The 21,810-nt window shown below is 41.5% G+C and overlaps 1 protein-coding gene across 2 annotated transcripts in view; it reads right to left on the reverse strand.

Moving 5' to 3' along the window:
- ITPK1 (inositol-tetrakisphosphate 1-kinase) overlaps window positions 1–21,810 on the reverse strand; it is a 129,301-nt gene that overhangs the window by 80,409 nt on the left and 27,082 nt on the right. For both annotated transcript variants that reach the window (XM_035107068.3, XM_088655265.1), the window contains one exon: window positions 16,060–16,084. In XM_035107068.3, coding sequence (XP_034962959.1) covers window positions 16,060–16,084 — 25 coding nt within the window. The remainder of the gene's footprint in view (window positions 1–16,059; window positions 16,085–21,810) is intronic.

Consider the following 21,810-nt stretch of genomic DNA (forward strand, 5'->3'; position numbering starts at 1 on the left):
TCACCTTTGACTGGACTTAACTATCCAGCGGTCCTTTACCTTTTACCTTATAGATACAGAACCACAAATACATGGTTATATATAGTCACTGCTGCTTTGCAGTTTCTGAAAACTGTATTAAATATTGCCAGCTCCATATCTATATTATTGGTTCTCAGCTATTTATGGAAGATGCCAGATTTTTAAAACTATGGGTCTTAAAAAATGTTTTGCTAGACTTTTTAGTAAAGACGACCATCAACAGTATTTTGACAATAAATGAACCCTGCACTACTGGCTTTGCATTCTTATCTTTATACTCAATAAAAGCAGGATTCAATATTACCCACTATGAGCCACTTCTGTTGCTCTCAACACTCCAATCATGGGCAAAGATCTTTCCCAGTACTGCTATGCTGGATCACTGAACTGGAATTTAAATCTTGGCCTTTATATAAAGCACATGCTCCAAATGGTGTTTTACTGCTGAACTGTATCCTCTGCTTCCACCAAGCTTTCAATTTCACACTTACTCATCAACGTTGCAAAACCTGACTCCTGGTAAACTTTGCTTCTCAATATGATATAGTTCAGTCCTCATTAAGTCGATCTATATATATATATATATATATATATATATATATATATATATATATATGTCCCACTCCTCGCTCCCCTCCAAAATAAATTGTGAAAACTGGGTACATTGATAAAGCTAGGACAAAGTAATGAAGGTCTGAGAAGTCATTATATTATCTGAGGAAGAGGCAAAACAATGAAGAGAGATGGACAAGGGTTCTGGCATAATCTTGTTAGCAAGGGACGGTCCAAAGAGTAAAGAGTGGCAATGCAATATTAGCAAGAACTTTATGCACTGACCATTAAAAACAGAGATAAACATATAAAATGGAGCATTACAGCCCTAGATCAAGGCAACTATTTCAATAAGCTTTTGGACACAATGTTCTTTTAGAAATAATTTGGGCATAACTGTACTGTATGTATTTTTTCTTCTTCAAACAAAGCCAAATGAAGTTTGCAATTCAAACAAGGTTGCCGTTTAGTTTTTGCCCTGGTTCTCATTCGCCATGCCTCACGAGGTCGTGGTTATCTACAGCAAAGCCTAATATGATTTCTGGAATATGTAGAGAGAAAGGTGGTCTTTAAGGAACTCAGATCCTAACCTAGAATATGGGTCAAGACTTAAATCAATACTGTAGGGTAGGGGGCTTTAATGTTGTGGTCCTGATTGGGGGCCCTGCACCTGCAATTTGTATTGCAAAAAAACAAACAAACCCAACAACATTAAAACAAACAGATTTCTTTTTTCTTGGTACTGCAAATTGTGAGAAGTCCAAACCAGACAGGGACCAAAGCAGGGAAGGGTCAAAGGCCTTTTACTTTGATTGATGCAAGGCTCCAAAGTTTGGACTGGACCCCCAGAAACTGCTATTTGCAAGGGCGTGAATAGGAAATATTTCCACAGTGCTAATTGCAAGAGGGGTGGTGGTGTACTGACCACAACCACTTGTGCCTCCTACCATTTGAACCCAACCACTCCTGCACCAAAGGGACCTTGGTTTAAAATGTTGGGAAATACTCTGAGACCTTCAAGGGCCTCTACCAATCAGGATATAGTTTTATACCCAATAGCATGAAGCAACTTCAAGTGCCTATAGCAACAGAACACAGTTTTAGTAACCTGTTACTGTCTTATTTTTATAAAGGCCAGAAACAGCCACAAATTATCCATGTCTAAAGTCGATTAACTTATGCAAACAGTTGAATCTCCAATAAGCAAAAGTGGCTGGTTTATGCAATTTATTAAAAACCTTTACCCTTCAATCAAATCATCACTGCAGCTGGCTAAATATATTCACAGCTTACAGCTGCCATGCTGCTTCATGCAAGCGACTCCAATTAAGCAGAAATCAGATGGGCACATTCCACGACCAAGCAGCCGCCTTTTCCTCCCCCTGCATTCCCTCATGGTTGACTCAACTTACCTCATCTCATCAATTAATTAGACAGCAAGCTTTCTATTGTTATGTTTGCTATTTCTATTGCACAGCTACAGGTTATAGGCCCAGCTGTAAGAGATCAATCTCTGTAAGCCACACAGATCAAGAGGCATCAGTCTTCCAACACTCTCTTGCTTGATTCCCCCCAGCTTGGGAAAAGTTTCTATATTAACCTTTCATCAAGACTGCTTAAAGCCTGTTCTGTATCCATGTCTGCTGCTTATCTCAAGGGACGAACAGCTTCAACATCGAAATTTTGACATATCAACTATCTTACTCCTTCCTTCCTTATTTCTAACACAACGCCACAGCAACGCGTGGCAGGGCCAGCTAGTCAGTTATATAATGCATGCTTTCCACACAATTATTCTGTTCTAAAGAAGGAGAGTTAAGCCTAGAAAAAGGTAATCCATCAGCATCTTCCATCTTCCAGGTCACTCCATAATATGGAATGATGATGTCAGGGAACCTTTGGCTCTCCATTTGTTGTTGGACTTACAACATCTGGACACAAACACACATGTTCCCCATTCCCAGTCACCAACACTATCTAGGATTTACAAAACTGAGGTAGCAATAACTGGGGCACAGGATTTCACTGAAAAATTACTGACAAAGTAAATGGCATTCATTCAATGATAATTCGAGATGCATGACACTGGTAACCTGTCCTTAGATTGATGAAGCTTACGTTTGGCTGAGCTCACTTTTGAGTAATCTGGAGCTATTTTCTCTGGGGGGAAACATCCATCTCTCTGCTTGCAGCTACGGTTGCCAGACTCAATAGAGGACAGGACTTCTGTGCCTTTAATTGCCCTGCTCTCTTTTGAGTCTGGAAACCTTAAAGAGAAACCAGCAGACCCTTTGTTTAATTTCCAAGCAAAGGGTCTGCTGGTTTCTCTTTAAGGTTTCCAGACTCAAAAGAGAGCAGGGCAATTAAAGGCACAGAAGTCCTGTCCTCTATTGAGTCTGGCAACCCTAGTTGCAGCACACAGTGGTTGCACATTAGGGAGCAATTTAGGAGCTAGGCTAGATGGTCATTCAGCCTCTTGCAACTCATTTACTGAATAACTGTAAACATTTGATATTTTGTTCAGTCGTTGATTGATTAATTTCTAATGCTACAGTAATATAAAGTTACTAATATATATAAATAGTTGTCAATCTATTTTCCTTCTGACACACCCTCCCTCTCAGCCTCTAGGTTCTCACCCAGGGCCCAAACAAACTCAGCTCACCCACAAAAATCATACAATGAAAAGAGTTCCTGGAAAGAGCAGACATCATCCTGGTCTCTCAGTCTAAACCTGTTTTTTATGGGCAGGCCCAAGGTGGATAGTACCTCCTCCGGCTGCTCGTACCTGTGTCCCATTCAGCTGCACTCTTCATACTCAGTTCCAGGTACACCAGGTTTTGTCAGTTTCCCAGTGGGTACAAAGGAGGGGGAAAGGACCAACCTTCACTCAAAGCTCTTTCTAAAAATTAAAAAAGAGCAAGAAAGCCATGGCAGTTTGACTAAAATCCTCTTTATATATAGCAGGCACCCCCAAACTTCAGCCCTCCAGATGTTTTGGACTACAATCCCCATCATCCCTGACCACTGGTCCTGTTAGCTAGGGATCATGGGAGCTGTAGGCCAAAACATCTGGAGGGCCGCAGTTTGGGGGTGCCTGATATATAGTATTGCTCTTAAGCCTGACAGTACAGTGGTGCCTCGCTAGACGAATTTAATTCGTTCCACGGGTCTTTTCTTATAATGAAAAATTCGTCTAGCGAATCCCATAGGAATGCATTGAATTTTTTTTGAATTTATTTTTGCCCATAGGAACGCATTAATTGAATTTCAATGCATTCCTATGGGAAACCGCGATTCGCTAGACAAATTTTTCGTAAAACGAATTCGTCTAGCGAGGCAACCTCCGCTAGAAAAAACCTTTCGTTAAGCGGAAATTTCGTTAAGCAGGGCATTCGTTAAGCGAGGCACCACTGTCATTTTCTCCCACTATCTTTCTTCTCATAACAAAATAAGCCCAAGTGGGCTTCTGCATCATGTTTATAGGCGTCATTGAAGTCAGAATTATAATAAAACTCACTGCATCATCCAAAAAAGGATGAAGGTCCAACCAAGGACTATGAAACTTCAACCGAAAATCACTCACACAGCTTCATGAAAGATGTACTGTATGAACCCCTTGGAAAGACACACAGAATAAAAGCGGGACTCCGCAAAATCTGCAAAGTAGGACTAAACGAGTTACCGTACATTTGATCACCCTGAATTCATCTACTTGGAAAATCTTTAGTGTGGTTAATTGGGCGCCACGGCAAAATTTTGAGGATGCTATCTTGCTAAACCTAAAATTCCATGGTTTTAGAAAACCATTTAGCAATGAATATGCAGAAAGTGAATAATCTGATGGTTTGAGATAGCACTTATGTCAAAGCACTTATTTGCATAGCTCAAAATATGAGCCTCCAAACTAAGCAGCCAAAACATCCAAGCGTCTTATTTCACTGTTGGCCTCTGCTCATCTGCCTGAGGCAATTCCATTAACACAAAATGCTATCTTCATTAATCTAGCAACCCTCTTTAGTAGCCATTCTTCTTCCCATTTCTAAAAGATTGGATTACAAAACCACACTCCTCTAAAGTTTAGGACCTTTGACGTCTTTAAACCCAATTAATGTAACTACATTAAATCACATCTGAACGGTTCCCAAATAGAAGTCAGAAAAGAGCCTTGACTAAAACCCGATCTCACAGCACCGTGACTTTCAAAGTCAGTTAGCAATTCTATCAGGGTGGTCCAGTTCTCGTTTGTGTCAGAGCAAGAATTTATCCCAGTGGACAAGGTATTCTGAATGAAAGATTGTCACCCTAACATTTGCATTAATGGAAGCAAAGAAATGTACCGTAAGAGCCAGTAGCTCCCAGGTTTCAGCCATGAGAGCTCCAGCAATCATCCATCACAGAAAAATTGCTACCATTGATAGATGTACACTACTGGCTATATACAAAACCTTGCAACAGTGAAGGCAGACAAAGGAAGTCTGAAGCACATGGCCAAATCTGAAGTACATGGCAAATGTCATAATTGCCTCCTTGACTCTCTGCCCATCTTAACTGTAGAGGTTTGACTGGGTGGGTCCAGAAAGTGTTGGTGCTTTATTGGAGGAGGAGAAACCATCTCTTCAAAGGAGGTAATTGTGCATCCCTTCCTTAAAAGGGGACCCAGAACATTAAACAACTCACCCAGTGGCAAATATCCCCTTTCTGAGCAAGGTGCTTGAGAGGGTTGTGGCGGCACAGATTCAGGTATGTCTGGATCCATTTCAATCCAGCTTCAGGCTCAGTTATGGCACTGAAACTGCCTTGGTCAGCCTGACTGATTTGTTGAGAGAGATACGGAAGGAACGCAACCCTGCTTTTTGTCCTTGACTTTTCAGCAGCTTTCAATGCACTTGACCACAACATCTTTCTGGAGTGGCTAAGGGAGGTGTGGGTTCAAGACACTGTACTTCAGGGGTTCCACTACCCCCCAGTGACTCCCAAATTCTGATCTGTGGGAGGTAGAGGGTGGCCTGTTTTGGAAGGAGATGCACTTTCCTGGAAAGAGCAAGTCCATAGCTTGGGGAAACTGCTGGACCCAACATCATCACAGGACGCCCAGCTTCAAGCCAGCTTCAGATTATTATAAATAATAAGCATCTACAAAGGAGATGTGCGCGCGCGCGCACACACACACACGTTTCCCTAGCTTTGGTTCTTCTGGCATTTTCAAGGGATGAGAAACAACACACAGGGCGAGACTGCAATCCATTATAGCAAAGTGCACAAATTCTGAACAGGAAGAATGATGGCACTACTTCTGCTTATCATCATGAGGTGACAGGGAAATTTGTTACCATGGTTTCCACCCTTTATAAAAAAATTGGGGGGGGGAAGGACCCCTAACAATAACGACACAAAATGAGAGAGAACCTTCTCAGTGGCTGCACCCAGATTATGGAAAACCTTGCCACGTGAAATGCAGCTGGCACCCTCTCTCTGTGTCCTTTGCCAGCAATTTAATAGCTTTGTATTCCAACAGGCTTCTATTTTATAAGACTTAAATAATTTTCTACCGGTTGCCCTGTGTCTTATGTAATATTCTATGTTGTTTTTAATTTCAATATGCTGTAAGCTGCCCCAAGTGATACATATATACTAGAATGGGGGGATGGAGATATTAAAAACATAGCAACGGCTGCCAAAATACAGGCTCCTTTAAAATGATCTAATGTTCTATCAAAAAAAAAACCAAAAAAACAACAACCCAGGGCAATCATAACAAAGCTAATCTCTATCTGAAAATGGTAGCCAGAGACCCCAAATGGCTTCCACTGGTGGACAATCAGGAATAAGATCAAGAAAGCAAAGGATTTTGTTTACAATAAATCTATTATAATAAATCTACCACTGGATTTTTTATTTTATTAGATCCTCTTTGGAAAATGTTGTTGTGCTGGAGCAAAGAGAAGAACTAGATCAGCATGCCCTTGGAGACTTTTTATTAATCGTAAACAAAAGTCTTTGGGAACAATCCAACGAAGCTAAGCACGTTCAATAGGCGAGATTAAATAAACTGCTTAAAACTTAAAAATAAACTGATCTGAAGAAGTGTGCATGCACACGAAAGCTCATACCAAAATAAAAACTTAGTTGGTCTTTAAGGTGCTACTGAAGGAATTTTTTTATTTTGCTTCGACTCAGACCAACTCGGCTACCTACCTGTAACCGCTTAAAACTTGCAATCCATAGGTTTCCAACAAAAGAAAGTGTTTCATTTTGGCTGAATTATGTTTTTGTTCATCTATGCTAAGCTGTGCATATACAAACAAACTAATGGTTAGGAGAAAAGGGGGAAAGTCCTGTTATGCATGTGGAACTTCAACTCATGCAACACTAGGAGCAGCCTACTGGACTCGATATTAGGGAAATCATGGCTTGAAACAGGTTTTTCTAACCTACTTATTCACATGTCTGGTGATCTGCCCTTCATTTGACCAAATGTTTTGCCTTAGTTATATTAGTAAGGCTCATCTAAAAACAAAACAAAACATGCAAACACCGATTTACAAAGGATCCTTCACACACGCACACTCTTCAACCCACCCCATGGGTTCCTATAAGAGCTGGCTTGTTGAATGATCTGCTTTGGCTCAATCTCTGCCTAGTATGTCATGCTGGATTTAGTTAAAACCCTGATGATCAAAGCAAGGCCTCCTTGAGGTTGTATACAGCTCTGGCTACTATTGCCCAGTGTTTACACACTGCGACGAAAAACTTGAAGAATTGTGTTGAAGAGACAGGGAAAATAATAAGCAGACTATAAGAAGTTATGTTTCAATGACATTTGAGGAATACCAAATGCACAACTTTTAAAACCCAAGTCAAGCAATTTCTTTACTTTTATTTCAAGCGAAGTTTTTACTTCTGTTACCTAACTGGAGAAGTTTCTTTATAAGTTTCAGGCTTTCATCATCCACCCTTGCTCTTGCCATGTTGTCCATCATTGTAGCATACCCGGTTGCTATGTCACCATTTGGAAATGCATGCACACAAGGCCGTACATAACCTTGAGAGATCCAATAAAGAAAGGCGCCGAAACCTCAATCCACCGGGAGTCAAGGGAAATTAACATTTACAATCTACTATGATCAATATTGGTTTTAATCAAAATGAAAAGCCTTAGCACAACCCCTCATAAACAGCACTTGACTTTATAGCCCTCCAATTCACAGAGATCACGAATGAGAACCAATGCAGAAGATACTGAGATCAGAAGTGTTCATGTGGCTATCATACTTATGTAACTTTTACAGTGCTGTTCTTTAAATGGAACATACCAAGGGTGCACTGCTTGCTTAATTGACTCAAATTATAAACAGGTTTTTTTTTTCAACTTCTTATGCACCAGCATTGTCTAGAAGGCTCCAGCAGGAACTTCTCATCTTCGATAAACCTGGCATGGGTGATGTTGTCTGAGGATGCTTAAATTCTTTCTTTATGGGTACTCTGCTAATTAACACCATTCCTTCTGCACAACCCAAAGTTTTAGCAGGGAAGCAGGACAGGCTACAGTTAGAGAGGAAGTGGTGCAAAACTCAGTGTGAAGCTGACTGAACAGCCATTAAAAAGCACAGCCAAAACTATCAAGATAGTGATCCTTGCAGCAAAAAAGGTCCACGTTGCTGTCTCCACTGTGTCCTCAAGAAGCTGCTCAGCAGAGCTCTTTCGGGTGGTGGGAAACCTGGTACTACCTGCCCTACTTTGTGGGGCATTGTAACCATCAAAGGCCTGCTGTGAAAAGTTAGCTAGGTACTTTGAGGACAAAATTGTCATACTGATCTTGATGCTGCTACCAATACAGCCTCTGGGGAGATGTCTAGCACACTATCTTATCCAAATCCATCCATGTTGGAGGCCATCATTACATCTTGCAGGGTCTGTCCTAACTCTTCCAACATTCAGTTTCATTAAATTTGGGTTCTAGTAGCGTGATGGCCCTTCCCCTTGCAAGGCAACACCTACTGGGTACATTAAGATTTTTCTATAAAATGATTTTATAGCAGCAAACTATTTTGCATGCATTTAAACCACAAGACTCCATGCTACTGTCAACAAGACTTAAAAGCTTTCCTTTATTTGCACAACCAGTCAATGTTCTTCTATTTGGTTTTCCTTATAATATGATCCTATATCCTATCAGCTCCCCTGAATGATGTCTTTTCTATCCATTCTTCAGCGGATTCTTTCAAAGCCACTATAAATAACTAGCTTCTGCCTGGCATTAGTGTGTTGGTCAATGAGAGGGGCAAGAATTGGGAGTCTCTGCCAACAACTGAAATAATGACTCTTTGGCCTACTGGAAGAATGGCCTACAAATTTCCAGTATGGGGTGAATGAATCTGTTGTGTTTGAACTGAAAGTTATCCTAGCTCCGTGATAACTTCCACCTTGGGGATGGAAGATAAGGAGAGCAGGAGCAGGTTGCACAAATAGTACCACTATGTTCTAACCTACTAGTATTTGGAACCACTGAGTTTGCAGCACATACATGCAAACTAATCGGTTGTCTGAAAAATATTGATAGTATAACTGTCCAACATCACCCCCTGGATCAGTCAGTCACCAAGGTGATTTCTCATTTTACAACCACAATGGCACTGGCCCTTTATTATTTCTTCATCTATTTGCTACTGAGAACTTTTAGGGTGGGTCAGCCATCGAAGAAAGAGGCATCTGTTCCTTAAAAAGCAAAACCAATGACAGCATTCCTGTTTTCAAGCATGAGTTTTTTTGGGTCTATCTGCATGTTCCCCTTAGCTACTGCAGACCAGATGTTTCGGTGCTGTTTATAGCGAGGGGCAGATCGCACTTTGGAATTTCTGAGAACTTGTGTGCATCATTTTCATTTTTCACTCTCCATGCTTTGTGGCTGTAGCAACATCTGAAAAATTCAAGGACCATTTTACCATCTTCTGCTTGTACAGAGACTATGGGTGAGAAGGAGCTGTAAGCATTCTGTGTTTAAAAAAAATTAAAATTCTCCACCCAGGCAACTTATGCAATTTAATTTCTAACCATGGTAAATTATGTTTTGCTACCACTCTGTTTCTTAGATCGAAGATGATAACACACACACACACACACACACACACACACACTTTCCAGTATATCCACACAATCCTAAAATGCTATTTTAAGAAACTTTAAAACAAAGCTGAGAATCCAGACTGAGGCATCACCACATTTTATACTCCTAAAGAACTACAACACACAAAGCTCCTGGAATAGCCCTTTTAAAACACACACACACACACACACACACACACACACACACACACACACACACAAATTTGCCACATATCCCTAGAGGAACTGTTCTCAAATTCTGATAAATAAGCAAATGAGGAGTTATTGGTTGCATTTTATTTGTTGCCTTCCACCAATTTATGGCATGCTTGCATTCTTTTTCATCTTCTTATTAACTGCCACTACAGCATTCATGCTGAAAGTTGTGGGATATAACACAACCCTGTGGGCTTTTATCTTTGGGAAGATGGATGTGAGGTGGCACAAGAGAGTGAAAAATGGTTGCAGCAACCTTATGCAAAGTTGAGAAGCCTATTCATTTGTTAAAGTCAAGCTTTCTGGGGCACGTATACCATCTACAGGTGGCGACCACTGACCATTTTGTGTGTGTCCAACTGATGCACAGCCACCAAGGGCATAACAGGGTCAGGCCAGGGAGTCAGGAATGGAACCCCCACACAAAATGGTTGCCCCAATATGTTTGCCAATGGCATGAAAGGAAGATTTAGTGTCATCAACCCCCTCCTGTGAGGATTCTAACTGCCACTGAGACAGCTGTCTGAGAGGAGGACTCTGGCAGGGCCTGATCTGTTCTCCTGATCTGGATGTGGTCACCAGCTCCACTCTCGGATCTGATGGCGGGTTGTTTCTGGGGAAGGACTGCTCTCTACTCAAGGACAACCCACCAAGAATCACTTTAAAATGTGTGTCTGAGCTTGCTTTCTCCTCATCCCTCCCAGTCTTCTTTCCTTGTATGCCCTGCAGGGACTGTCTTAGAATGGAGTTCTGTAAGTCACTCTAAGAGCCTTTTTGGCTAAAGGGCAGAATATAAATGCTGCTAACATAATCATCATCATCATCATCATCATTCACTGAAGCCTGAGTTAAACTATCCTAGAAAAAAGTGCCTTTTTCTCTTAAGCCACTGGCACGCAAGGCAAAGAAAACTAAATACCATTCCCCTGATCCTAGGGACACAGTTCACCAACATCCTTCAAACTGTGCTTGGCTTGGAGGGCTTCCAGACGAGTCTCTATGTATACGTTATTAGATATGTATTTTATAAGCTCCCTTTCCTTGGATATATTCTGCTGTTCTTTGCTTATTCTACTAATGTTTCACACAAAAGTAAAGCCCTCAACATTTCACAAAAATAACCGTTGCCTGGCAACAATTAGTGCAAACTGTTTTCATCGGTATTTTGACTTTGGCTAAAGATAAACGCACTTCTTCGAAGCTTTCTGATGAATCCAGCTGTTTTAAAAGGATGGAGATTTTCTCTGTGTTCTTTTTTTAAAACAACAACAACAACCAGCAACAGTAAATTTGGAGCACTGTTTTTAAGAGTATGTCCATAAATCGCCTTGGGACATATTTGTGGAAGGAGATTCAGATGTTAATTCAGTGATGGTGATGATGATGGAGGTGCACAGGGTCATATGTATGCAAAGGTTGAGGGGGAAGAGGAAAAAACAATCCTCTATGAAGCAACATTTTAATCTTTTTAATTTTAAATTTGTGGCAAGTACTTTTATAAATTGATCATCACCCCTACGCATAGCACGGCGCTATGAAATGGGCATGACTAATCTAGTTATACCAATTCTAAACAACCAAAGAAATAGAAGCAGACTTGGATGGCATAACCAATGCTTTAAAATGTCCAGACAAACACACACAAATAGAAGTTTCAATCTGGCACTGAAAGGATTGTAGTGTCAGTGCAAATCATGCACCTAAGAGGAGGGTGTTCCACAATCTGGGTGCCACCACCGCTTCTGTATATGGGTGGTACGATGCCAGTACAAGCAGATCACACCCTCAGTGTTTTGTTTTGTTTTAGATAGGGAGTTTTTCTAAGTAAACCTGCTAGCCTGTCTAGCAGGCTACACAGAATAGAGGACTCCAGACATACGGAACTATAGTTGTTGTCAGCAGCAGCAGCGGCCGCCAGCATCTTCTAAGTATAGATCAGGAGGATATAATCCTGGAACAAATGCAAGCCTATTGCTTAACACAAATGCACCCCCTACCGCTTCACTAAGACTGGGATATTGTAATCTAGAGGCGGGGTACGTGACAGGGTACATGAACCACAGTTAAAGAGTTTACCATTTTCAGAAGTAACTGGTGTGAAAATACCCAATTAAATCCTTTCAGTGTGCTGTACAGCAACCTTCAGCATTTGCACCCACAGCATGCAGAACGGTTCCAGTAGCAGAGAAACAACATCTTCCCATTGTGGCCAGCAATTTTGTGTCACAAACTTAGTAGATATTTATGAAGCGGTGCCGTATCATGAGAACAAATATTTGCACAAGCCAAGCAGGCATGGTATATTCAATACTGCAGAGCGTTGGCGGTGGCCAAGTTTTTTCTCCTGTCTCATGGCTGCTACTGAACTATAACCTATTTTGCATTTAAAGATAATAGAAAGCTTTCATTGGCCAATGCTGCACCCAATGGCGGGGTGGAGTGGGAGGATGTTCACAAAGAAGCTATCCAATGAAGCTGAATGCTGGAAGACTCAGGACAGACAAAAGAAAGCACTTCTTCATACAGTGCGTAGTTAACCTCTGGAATTCACTTCCACAAGAAGCAGTCATGGCTTCCAACTTGGATGGTTTTAAAAGAATTTGAGACCAATTTAATGGAGGAAATGACTATCAGTGGCTACTAGCCACAATGTCTAAGTTTTGTGTCCACTGTTGGAGGCCTTGTGCCTTTGAATACCAGTAACAACTGGGGAAAGCATTCTGGCACTCAGTTTCGGAATCCCCTAGGCATGGCCATGGAGAGAACAGGATGTTGGACTTAGATGGACTTCTGGCCTGATCCAAGCAGGACTGTTCTTGTGACAGAAGGACGTGCATTAGAGAGTTGACACATTGGGGAGGATACTATTACAGTGGTACCTCTACTTACAAATTTAATGCGTTCCGAACGCACATTTGTAAGTCGAAAAAATTTGTAAGTCGATTCCCATAGGAATGCATTGGGAGACAAAAATCGTAAGTCGAAGCAACCCTATCTAAAAATTCGTAAGTAGAAAAAATCCTATCTAAACTGCATCCAAGATGGCGGACGGAGCTCCATTCGTAAGTAGAAAAATTCGTAAGTAGAGTTATTCGTAAGTAGAGGTACCACTGTAGATCAAGCTAGAATTGGAACAGAGTTTAAAAGGGCAAATCTGCTAATTTAGCAGGGCAGGAATCCCAAATTAAGACTACAACTGTGGCCGGGGGAAAAAAGTTGTTCAAATTCATCACCAAAAGCAAGACTATTTTTATGTGCAAGAGCTGTCTTAACAGCACCTGCTTGATAAGAATCTCCCTCTTTGGACTGGCCAGTTAATTTTTCTTTGTTAGCAGAGAAGGCTATTTAAACTGATCCTCTGCACTTTTGCATGCCTCTGTGATGTTTTTAGTTTGCCTGAGTTATATATGAATTTTGTAAGCTGCCTTGAGGAGAAGCCTTGGCTCAGTGGTAGAACACATGTTTTATGTAAGCCTTCCCCAAACTGGTGCCCTCTGGATATTGTTGGAATAAAATTCCCATAATCCCAGCTGTTGGCCATGCGGGTGAGGGGTGGCGGGAGCTGCAGTTATACATTATCTAGAGGGCATCTGCTTGGAAAAGGGCAGTTTTACATGCAAAGGGTCCCCTTTTCAACCCCTGCCATCTCTACTAGGACTGGAAAACACCCATCTGAAATTCTACAGAGAACCTGCCAATCTGTGTTCAGAGTATTTTGAGCTTAGATAGACAAATACTCTGACTTCTATATGTTCCGATGGGTCATATTTCTGATGGAAGCACAGCATGTTAAGTAAAAACAGATAAATCTTTAAGAATAGTATCTATTAATATATTCCTATTACAACTTCAAGATGAGTTGCAAGTTTCAATTTGAATCCAACCTATTTTGATTTCTCAGAATTTTCAGCAAGCTCTTCAAAATGTATTCTTGGTGTATGCATTTACACAGAAATGCCAATCCAAACTGAAAGGTGGAAAAGCACTTGCAGCTTCTGCTCCTAGATTTGAGATTTCATAAATTCCTGTTCGAGATGAACAGTGATCTGCAGTGATAAGGCACCAGTACTGCCTCTCTGAACACATAAAATTGTTCTGCTATGAAATGTTGCAACAGTTTATGAGCAATTTGACAAAAGCAATTCATTTATCCTCATGCAATAATAATCTGAGGTTTTGCTATCCATTTTGGGAAGAGAGGACAATCAGGCTCCAGTATGACACACCTGAGCCTAACCCTGAGATGTCTTTTGAGTGAATGACACCAAGAAACAGGGCATAGGGCCCTGTTTGCAGAGTGGGAAGGACGTTCTTCCATGAAAACACGCTGTAGGTACCGTGTTTCTCCGAAAATAAGCCATACCCCGAAAATAAGCCAAAAATAAGACATCCCCTGAAAATACGCCACCGTGTTTTGTTGTGTTTTTTTTGGAGGAAAAATAAATATAAGACGGTGTCTTATTTTTGGAGAAACACGGTAGATTCTCATAAAACTAGCCCCTCTGAATTGAAAGCGAGAAGAGCTTTAGCCATTTCTTCTGGTTATTTTCTCCAAGTAGCATCTCCAGTTCCACAAACAACTGTAAGCATCTCCCCCCCATGCTTTTGTAACTATTACACTTATTCTGAAGTACAAAATTTTGTTCTTGAATAATAATCTTCAAACAGGATTCACTAGCGATAATGGAAGTTGTGTGTTTTTTTACTACGAGGCACTGAAAAAATTATACTCCATCCCTTTACAGCTAAACCTTTGCTTTGCACTAATGTCGCTGGAACTCAGAAGGGAAAAAAAGAAAAGAACCGACACCAGTCACTGTACACCATCTCCAGCCAATCAATATTAGTCATGGATCCGGATTCTTCATTCAGTGAGAACTGCTGCCCTATTTTTGAGCTCCAAGAATTAGAAGGATGACTGGAGCCAAGGATTACAATTTTTAATTAAAGCAGACTTCACCGGGTGACTCCTACTGAGTCAGGGCAACGGGTTGTAAAGCACTGTAGACCTTCTGACATTAGCCAAGTCCAGATGCTTGAAGACATTTATAACAGCCTATTGTTGAGTATTTTGTTTTCTGTTCTTTCCACTGGCACATTTTGTGCATTCATTCATAATAGGGTTCCCACCTCCCCCTTCCCTTAAGTCTTTGGGTGATCTCCAACATCAACCATACTCAGAGTAGACTCATGGAAGTCAATGGACCTCAACAACTTAAATCCGCTGATTTCGATGCCTTTGCTCAAAGTATGACTAACAATGAATATTACTCTTTGGGTGTAGATAAGGCACTGGCAACAACAGATGGCTTCTCCTGCGACGTTCTGCCTAATCTCTCCTCTTCTCCCCATCACACGTGGTAAAAATCCCATTGTGTTTTTCATCACCACATTACAAGGGAAAGGCAGGACAGGGGGAATAACCATAGTACCAGGATTACAGGGTGGCAGAGGGAGGCTGCCCCCTTAGACCCAATTTTTAAAAGGCTGCTGGAGGGCATGATTTGGCTACAAATAGGTGGAGCCAGAAGGAGATACTGAGAACTGCACTAAGAGCTCCCTATGTTTGTTCTCATAATTTGAGTGCCAGAAGAAGAAGAAGAAGAAGAAGAAGAAGAAGAAGAAGAAGAAGAAGAAGAAGAAGGAGGAGGAGGAGGAGGAGGAGGAGGAGGAGGAGGAGGAGGAGGAGGAGGAGGAGGAGGAGGAGGGTTTGGATTTGATATCCCGCTTTATCACTACCCAAAGGAGTCTCAAAGCGGCTAACATTCTCCTTTCCCTTCCTCTCCCACAAAAAACACTCTGTGAATTGAGTGGGGCTGAGAGACTTAAAGAAGTGTGACTAGCCCAAGGTCACCCAGTAGCTGCATGTGGAGGAGTGGAGACGGGAACCCAGTTCACCAGATTACAAGTCTACCGCTCTTAACCACTACACCACACTGGCTGTGTGCCCTGGAAACCATGTGTTGTTGTTTTCTGCAATGCCTGCTTCCACCTCATAATTGCAATACTATGACTGAATGAAACCTATCTGTAATCCAGCATTAGAAGTACAAGTCCGCCACCGCAAAGCATGGAAAACTTGAAAGGCAGTGATACCAAATATAAAGAGATTTAGAAAGAAACCCCCTTTAAAGAATTGGGGGATGGGAAAACAATTGTACTCACCTGTATAACTTCTATTCCTCTTTTCCTGAAAAAGAAAAGGTAGAAAAATACGGTTATTTATTAAGAAATTAAATTCAGCTATTGCCTTAGTTTCTTTTTTAAGAAACAGCATATTCCAGGCTGGGGGGAACTGAACTGTCTACGACCTGACATTACATACAGATGCAGGAGAAAAATATCATTCTAAACTTTCTAGACATGAATGGCAGATTTTTAGGAGCATGGCCAACCCAGTGAATAGAACTTTTGCAGACTTGAATGTTTCTACTCCAAGTTCAAAAGAAGGAGGACCTCCTATGGCTATTGAAAGGTCTGCTGCAATATATCCCCACCCCCCACCCCCATCAGACTGCCCTTGGAGTAAAGCTCCAAATATTTATTATTATTATTATTATTTTAGTCTACATTCAGTTGTTTTTATGGCTGTCATTTTTAAGAACCATTTTATTCTAGATTATTTTATTGTTGTTAATTGTTTTTGCCGCTATTTTAAATATTGGAATCTTAATATTGGCTTTTTAGGATGACAACAAATCATTAAAATACAGACTAGAAATCTATAAAATAATAACTGCAATATCTTAATACTGAAAGACCGTGAGAGGTATTCTGGTAGGTTTTATCAAACACACTGGAATTAATGGGCAGGGTTAGGTCCATTCATTTCAAGGGTTCCACTCTGACTAAAACATAGCTGAATATCCAGTATTTGCTAATAAATCAATCAGTAGAAACATACAACTGTGGCATACATTATTCTTATTTCTATATTATCTGAAGCATGTCAGGCTATTAGATGCTTATACTGTAATTAGCAAGCTGGCAACAAGATGAGGGTAGAAATCACCAACCATGAAGACATTTTTGAAAAGTGACACATGTCCCTAAGCACCCCATCACATATTTTTATTATGCTTTCAAATGGAGCAAATAGCAACAAACTGATGGCCGATATATTTAAGGTGTTTCTGAAAGTTCTTTACGGTGCCAGTTAACAAAATGTATTCACTAATTTACTAGTGCATATTCCAGTGCAAAATAAAAAAAATCAAAGTTCAAATGAAAAAGGCAGGTGATTCTTGACTGCTTACGTCCACTAATTTCTTACACCAAACAGTAAGAAAATGTGGTCACTGTGAAGGACAACTATTTTGATTTGGTTTCTAAATTATTCACAGCTGCTTAATAATTCTGATGTAGCCTTCTTCTAATTGAAATGCACAAGTTTCACCTTTGAAAACCAAAGGAGGCAAAAAAAAAAATCACCTAATCGGCTTTCTTTGTTAAAAGAAAAATCTGCTGTTGAATTAATTTTAGCAGGGGCGGGAACTCCAGCTCTTCTTGGGCCCCAACTCTCACCAATTCCAGTCTGAATGGGCAACAGTCAGGGAAAATGGGAGTTGGAATCCAATATCTGGAATGCTACAGGTTCCCCACCCCTGATTTACAGCTCTAGGGCAGTCATATATCTGCCTTGTCTTTCAGTCATGATCTCCTTCCCTCCAAGTGTTAGAAATTAGCCAGGCGCGTTTTGCTACTGGCGTGGGTCCAATTGCAACCACATGGAGATCTCTGGGTGCCAGGTTGGCGACTAACACCTCCATCTGGCTGGCCCCTCCAGCTTTCTTAAGCTAGTAAATAGAAGAGCTTATTTATTGCATTTAAATCCCACCTTTTCCTCCAATGAGTATACGGTTCACCCACCCCCTCAGCTAATTCCTACAACAGCCCTGTGGGTTAAGAGGCCCAATATCACCCAGTGAGCTTCATAATTGAGTGGGGGTTTGAACCCTGATCTCCCAGGTCCTAGCCCGACACCGAATAAATATGGGGAAAGCAAAATGTCACAGAGGAGGATCTCAAATATTTTGCTTGAAGCTTGAATTTGTTTTATTCTGGATTGTTTTATTTGATGTTTTAATGTGTTGCAAACCGCTCTGAGGTTTTTTCTTTAAAATATAAAGCGCTGCAGAAATTAAATTCATCATCATCATCATCATCTCCACTGGGCAGGGAATGGCACCTGGACATACCGTTGTGGCAGCCCTAATCTAGGTTTAAGGAGCCATTTGTCAATGAGCTTATATATCTGAGTTTCTAACCCTGCCTCCTTCCCCCTCGGGACTCAAGAGGGAATGTGAAAGCTTTGACTCCACATTCTCAGAAAGCAGAACCGTGCATAATGTTAACATAACGTCAACAGGAGAATCATATTTTCCTCCAAAAATAAGTGTAACATGACACACAGAACACTGCATGTTATGGGTACAAAATGACTTAAGCAGAAAACGACAGTAGTTGCGGTTGTCGTATGACTACCAGATATGCTGTCATGGGGGTTGGAAAGGAATTCAAGATATTCCAAGCCTAAAGGCAGATTCTCATTTTACTAGTTTATTCTTGTATATGCCTATCCTGAATACTAAACACATACACACCTCATCAAGCGTGAAGGGCACATGTGTGTAATCAGGAAACTGCCTCCTTAAATTTTTTTGGAAATTCACTTTTATTTATATGATGAGCTCTTCAGAGACTGAGATGCAAACCAAACGGGGGGTGTCAGTGGCTGAGGGAAGGTCAGAGGGTATCTTATAAGTGCAATGAAACAGAAATGAGGCAAAGATTAAATGGGGGGGCAGGGGAGAGAAAAATAACACCTCTAGAAAGATATTGGGAGGGAATGTAGATAAATTAAATGAGACAGAGACAAATAAAGCAAGATAGAACTTGGAAGAACTCTGGGAATGGATTTGGGAGAGCTGCCCCAATAGGAGCAAGGAAAGCATGGGCGGCCATGGGGACAAATTCTGGCCGCACTCCCATAACCATAACCCCCAGATTCCCACCTTTCATTTTTTTAAAAAGAAAGAGTTACGTTTCTAGCATTTGTAGAACCTGAAGTATAAGTCAAAATGTCCAGACTTTTTTTTAAAAAAAATGTGAGTAACTAGCTTGCTCCCCCCCAACACTGTTTTACTTCACATCCCCCCCCCCCAGCTCTGAAAAAAAATGCATCTGGACACCCATGAAGAAAAAGGCACATGAGAAGAAAACCGTGGTGGTGTGACAAGTAGGAAAATGGCTCTATAATTTGTGAGGCGGTGAGGAAGAAAAGTTGAGGGAGCAAAGAAAGAAAGAAAGAAGAAAGGGAACTAGGAATGGATCTTGCTTTCTTATGAGGGGACTGTGCCACAGGTGTGTCAAAATATATATAGAGAGAAATGAAATAATGGGGAGGGGAAATTTCAGATCACTGTGTCAGGAGCCATAACTTGGTGATAGAAAACAGCCAGTTTTCGTCCCTGGCTAAAGAATTAGGCGTGGGGGAAAGGAACTTTTCCCCAGACTTCCGAAAGCTGCTGCCAGCCAGTGTCAATAAATACTGGTCCAGATGGGCCAGTTGTCTCGTGCAGTGCAATGCAGCCTCCCTTGTTTTCCTAGAATTCTTTTTATTAGCAAGCATTACACATTTAAATCAATAAAGTTTCTTTAGAACACATTAGATACATTCAAAACCACCGAGTGGTGCTTTTAAGAGATACGTGCATATAAAAAGCAACACGAGAATAGGCCCCAGGCGTTCTCCTAGGCATCTCCCTCAGAAGATATCGATAGATGGTTTGACCCTGACTCGGTCAGAATTTCCTAAGCCACAATAGAGCACCAGGCCTCTCACGTACAGAGGCATTATAATCCTTTTCCTCTTGAACTTATGTTACTTGCAGTCTTCCTGTTTTGGATTAGATTAGAGGGCTTTGACAGTATAGAGTCAGCAGCACAAGGGCTGCCCCGTTGAAACTCTTACGTAAGCTACAAGGCCTTGTTTAAAAATAAAATAAAAAAAACCTCCGAAAACCTTGGCATTCAATTTTAAAAAGGCTTCTGACATGCATGGGCCTGGAGGGGTGAGGTCAACTATAATCAAGGCGACAGGTTTGTAAAGCAGACCTGTAACGCTCATACCGGGAAGAGCTGAGTCACGATTCTTGACACTGGGGATTAACGTTGTAAGACTCCTGGGCCACTGCCCCAGCTGGCTAGGAATCAGCTGTTGAGAAAGCACTTATCACCCTTCCTTACATACCAGAGATTGTTCCCTGAAAATGAAACGCCACAATAACTTGTTATAGGTGAATCACACAGATGGAGAAAGAAATAATCTCCGAATGACTGCCCATGTTTTTCAGCGCTGGAATTTTTGGGACACAGAACTGGAGCAATAAACTGCCCATGCGCAACCTCATTTTTGTCATGATAGTCATCACCAGACAAGGAGATAACAGCATTGCTGTCTCCAGATATACCAGCTAGCCATAGCCACAAATACGCACAGCCAATGCGCTCCTGAAGGTATTGAATATACAACTGCAATGGCATCAGCGGGCATACTCAATATTCTTACATGCTGATGCATCAACAAAGCCATAGTTTACTTCCCAAAACAAAACAAAAAGCATATTATTGAAATGCAACAAACAGTGGGAACAATAGGCCTGGGGTGACATCTAAGTGGTGTGTTATCTTCTGCTCCTGCCTTCCACAATCCCTTGCATGCCCCCAAAATCTGCTCTGGGTGGTTGGGGGAACTTCTGGAGCAGAGGGAAAGAAAGAAAAGTCCCAGTGCATGAGTGGAAGTCTGCTTGAACATCAATGGATATTGCTAAAAATATATTTGCCCAATACTTCACTGGATATTTTATTAGTTTCACTTTCAACAGTCAGTTGAAAAGCTTGCTTAAAACAGATAAAGATGTACGTAATATAACCGACATGTTAATGCAATACATCAACAGTTCCTCTATAACTTGCATTTTTCTTTCCTGGGTGACAATAAGAACAGGAAACATAAGCTTTTCTTTTGTGTTTACACTGGACACAAAAGAACCAGGAGCTTCATTTTTAATCTGGATGTGCTGGCAATAAGACTTTAAAAACTATACTATTTTAATGTTAGTTTGTGATTATATTGGTTTTACTGATCTTGTATAGCATGGGTGTCAAACACAAGGCCCGGGGGCCAAATCCGGCCCGCCAGACCTCGTCATGTGGCCCGCCGAGCGCCCCAGCCAGCGGGACCCAGCAGCGGGACCTTGCTGCTGAAGCGCCGCGCCGACAAAGCGCCGACAAACAGCTGGGGCTGGGGGGGGGGTCCCTTCGCGCTCTTTTCTGGCGCTGAATCAAGGCGGCGACCCCCCCTTCCCTTTCTTTCTTCCTCTCTCTCGTTCTTATTCTTTCTTTCCCTCTCCTTCCTTCCTTCTTTATCTCCGTCTTCTCTCCCTCTTTCTTTTTCTTTCCTTCTTTATTCCTTCTTTCCTACTCTTCTTTCTCTCACCTCTTTCCTTCCTCTCTCCCTCCTGCTCCCTCTTTCTTTCTTCCTTCCTTCCGTCCTTCCCATCTTTCTTCCTCTCCCTCATTCTTATTCTTTCTTTCCCTCTACTTCCTTCCTTCTTTCTCCCTTTCCCTCTTCTCTCCCTCTTTCTTTTTCTTTCCTTCTTTATTCCATTCCTTATTTCCTACTCTTCTTTCTCTCCCCTCTTTCCTCCCTCCCTCCCTCCCTCCCTCCCTCCCACTCCCTCTTTTCTTCCTCCCTCCCTCCCTCCCTCCCTCCCTCCCCTCCCTCTCCCTCTCCTCAGAAACATAGGATGCTGCTTTATACTTCTGGCCCTTAAACCCTGGAACCAGGAGAGCAGCTCCAGTGAGTCAACCTCAGCCAGTCCCTTTGGTGAAGGGTGGTGGCTCACTGGCAGA

The sequence above is a fragment of the Zootoca vivipara genome, chromosome 1 (assembly GCF_965207765.1).
Source record: "Zootoca vivipara chromosome 1, rZooViv2.hap1.1, whole genome shotgun sequence".
Taxonomy (NCBI): Eukaryota; Metazoa; Chordata; class Lepidosauria; order Squamata; family Lacertidae; genus Zootoca; species Zootoca vivipara.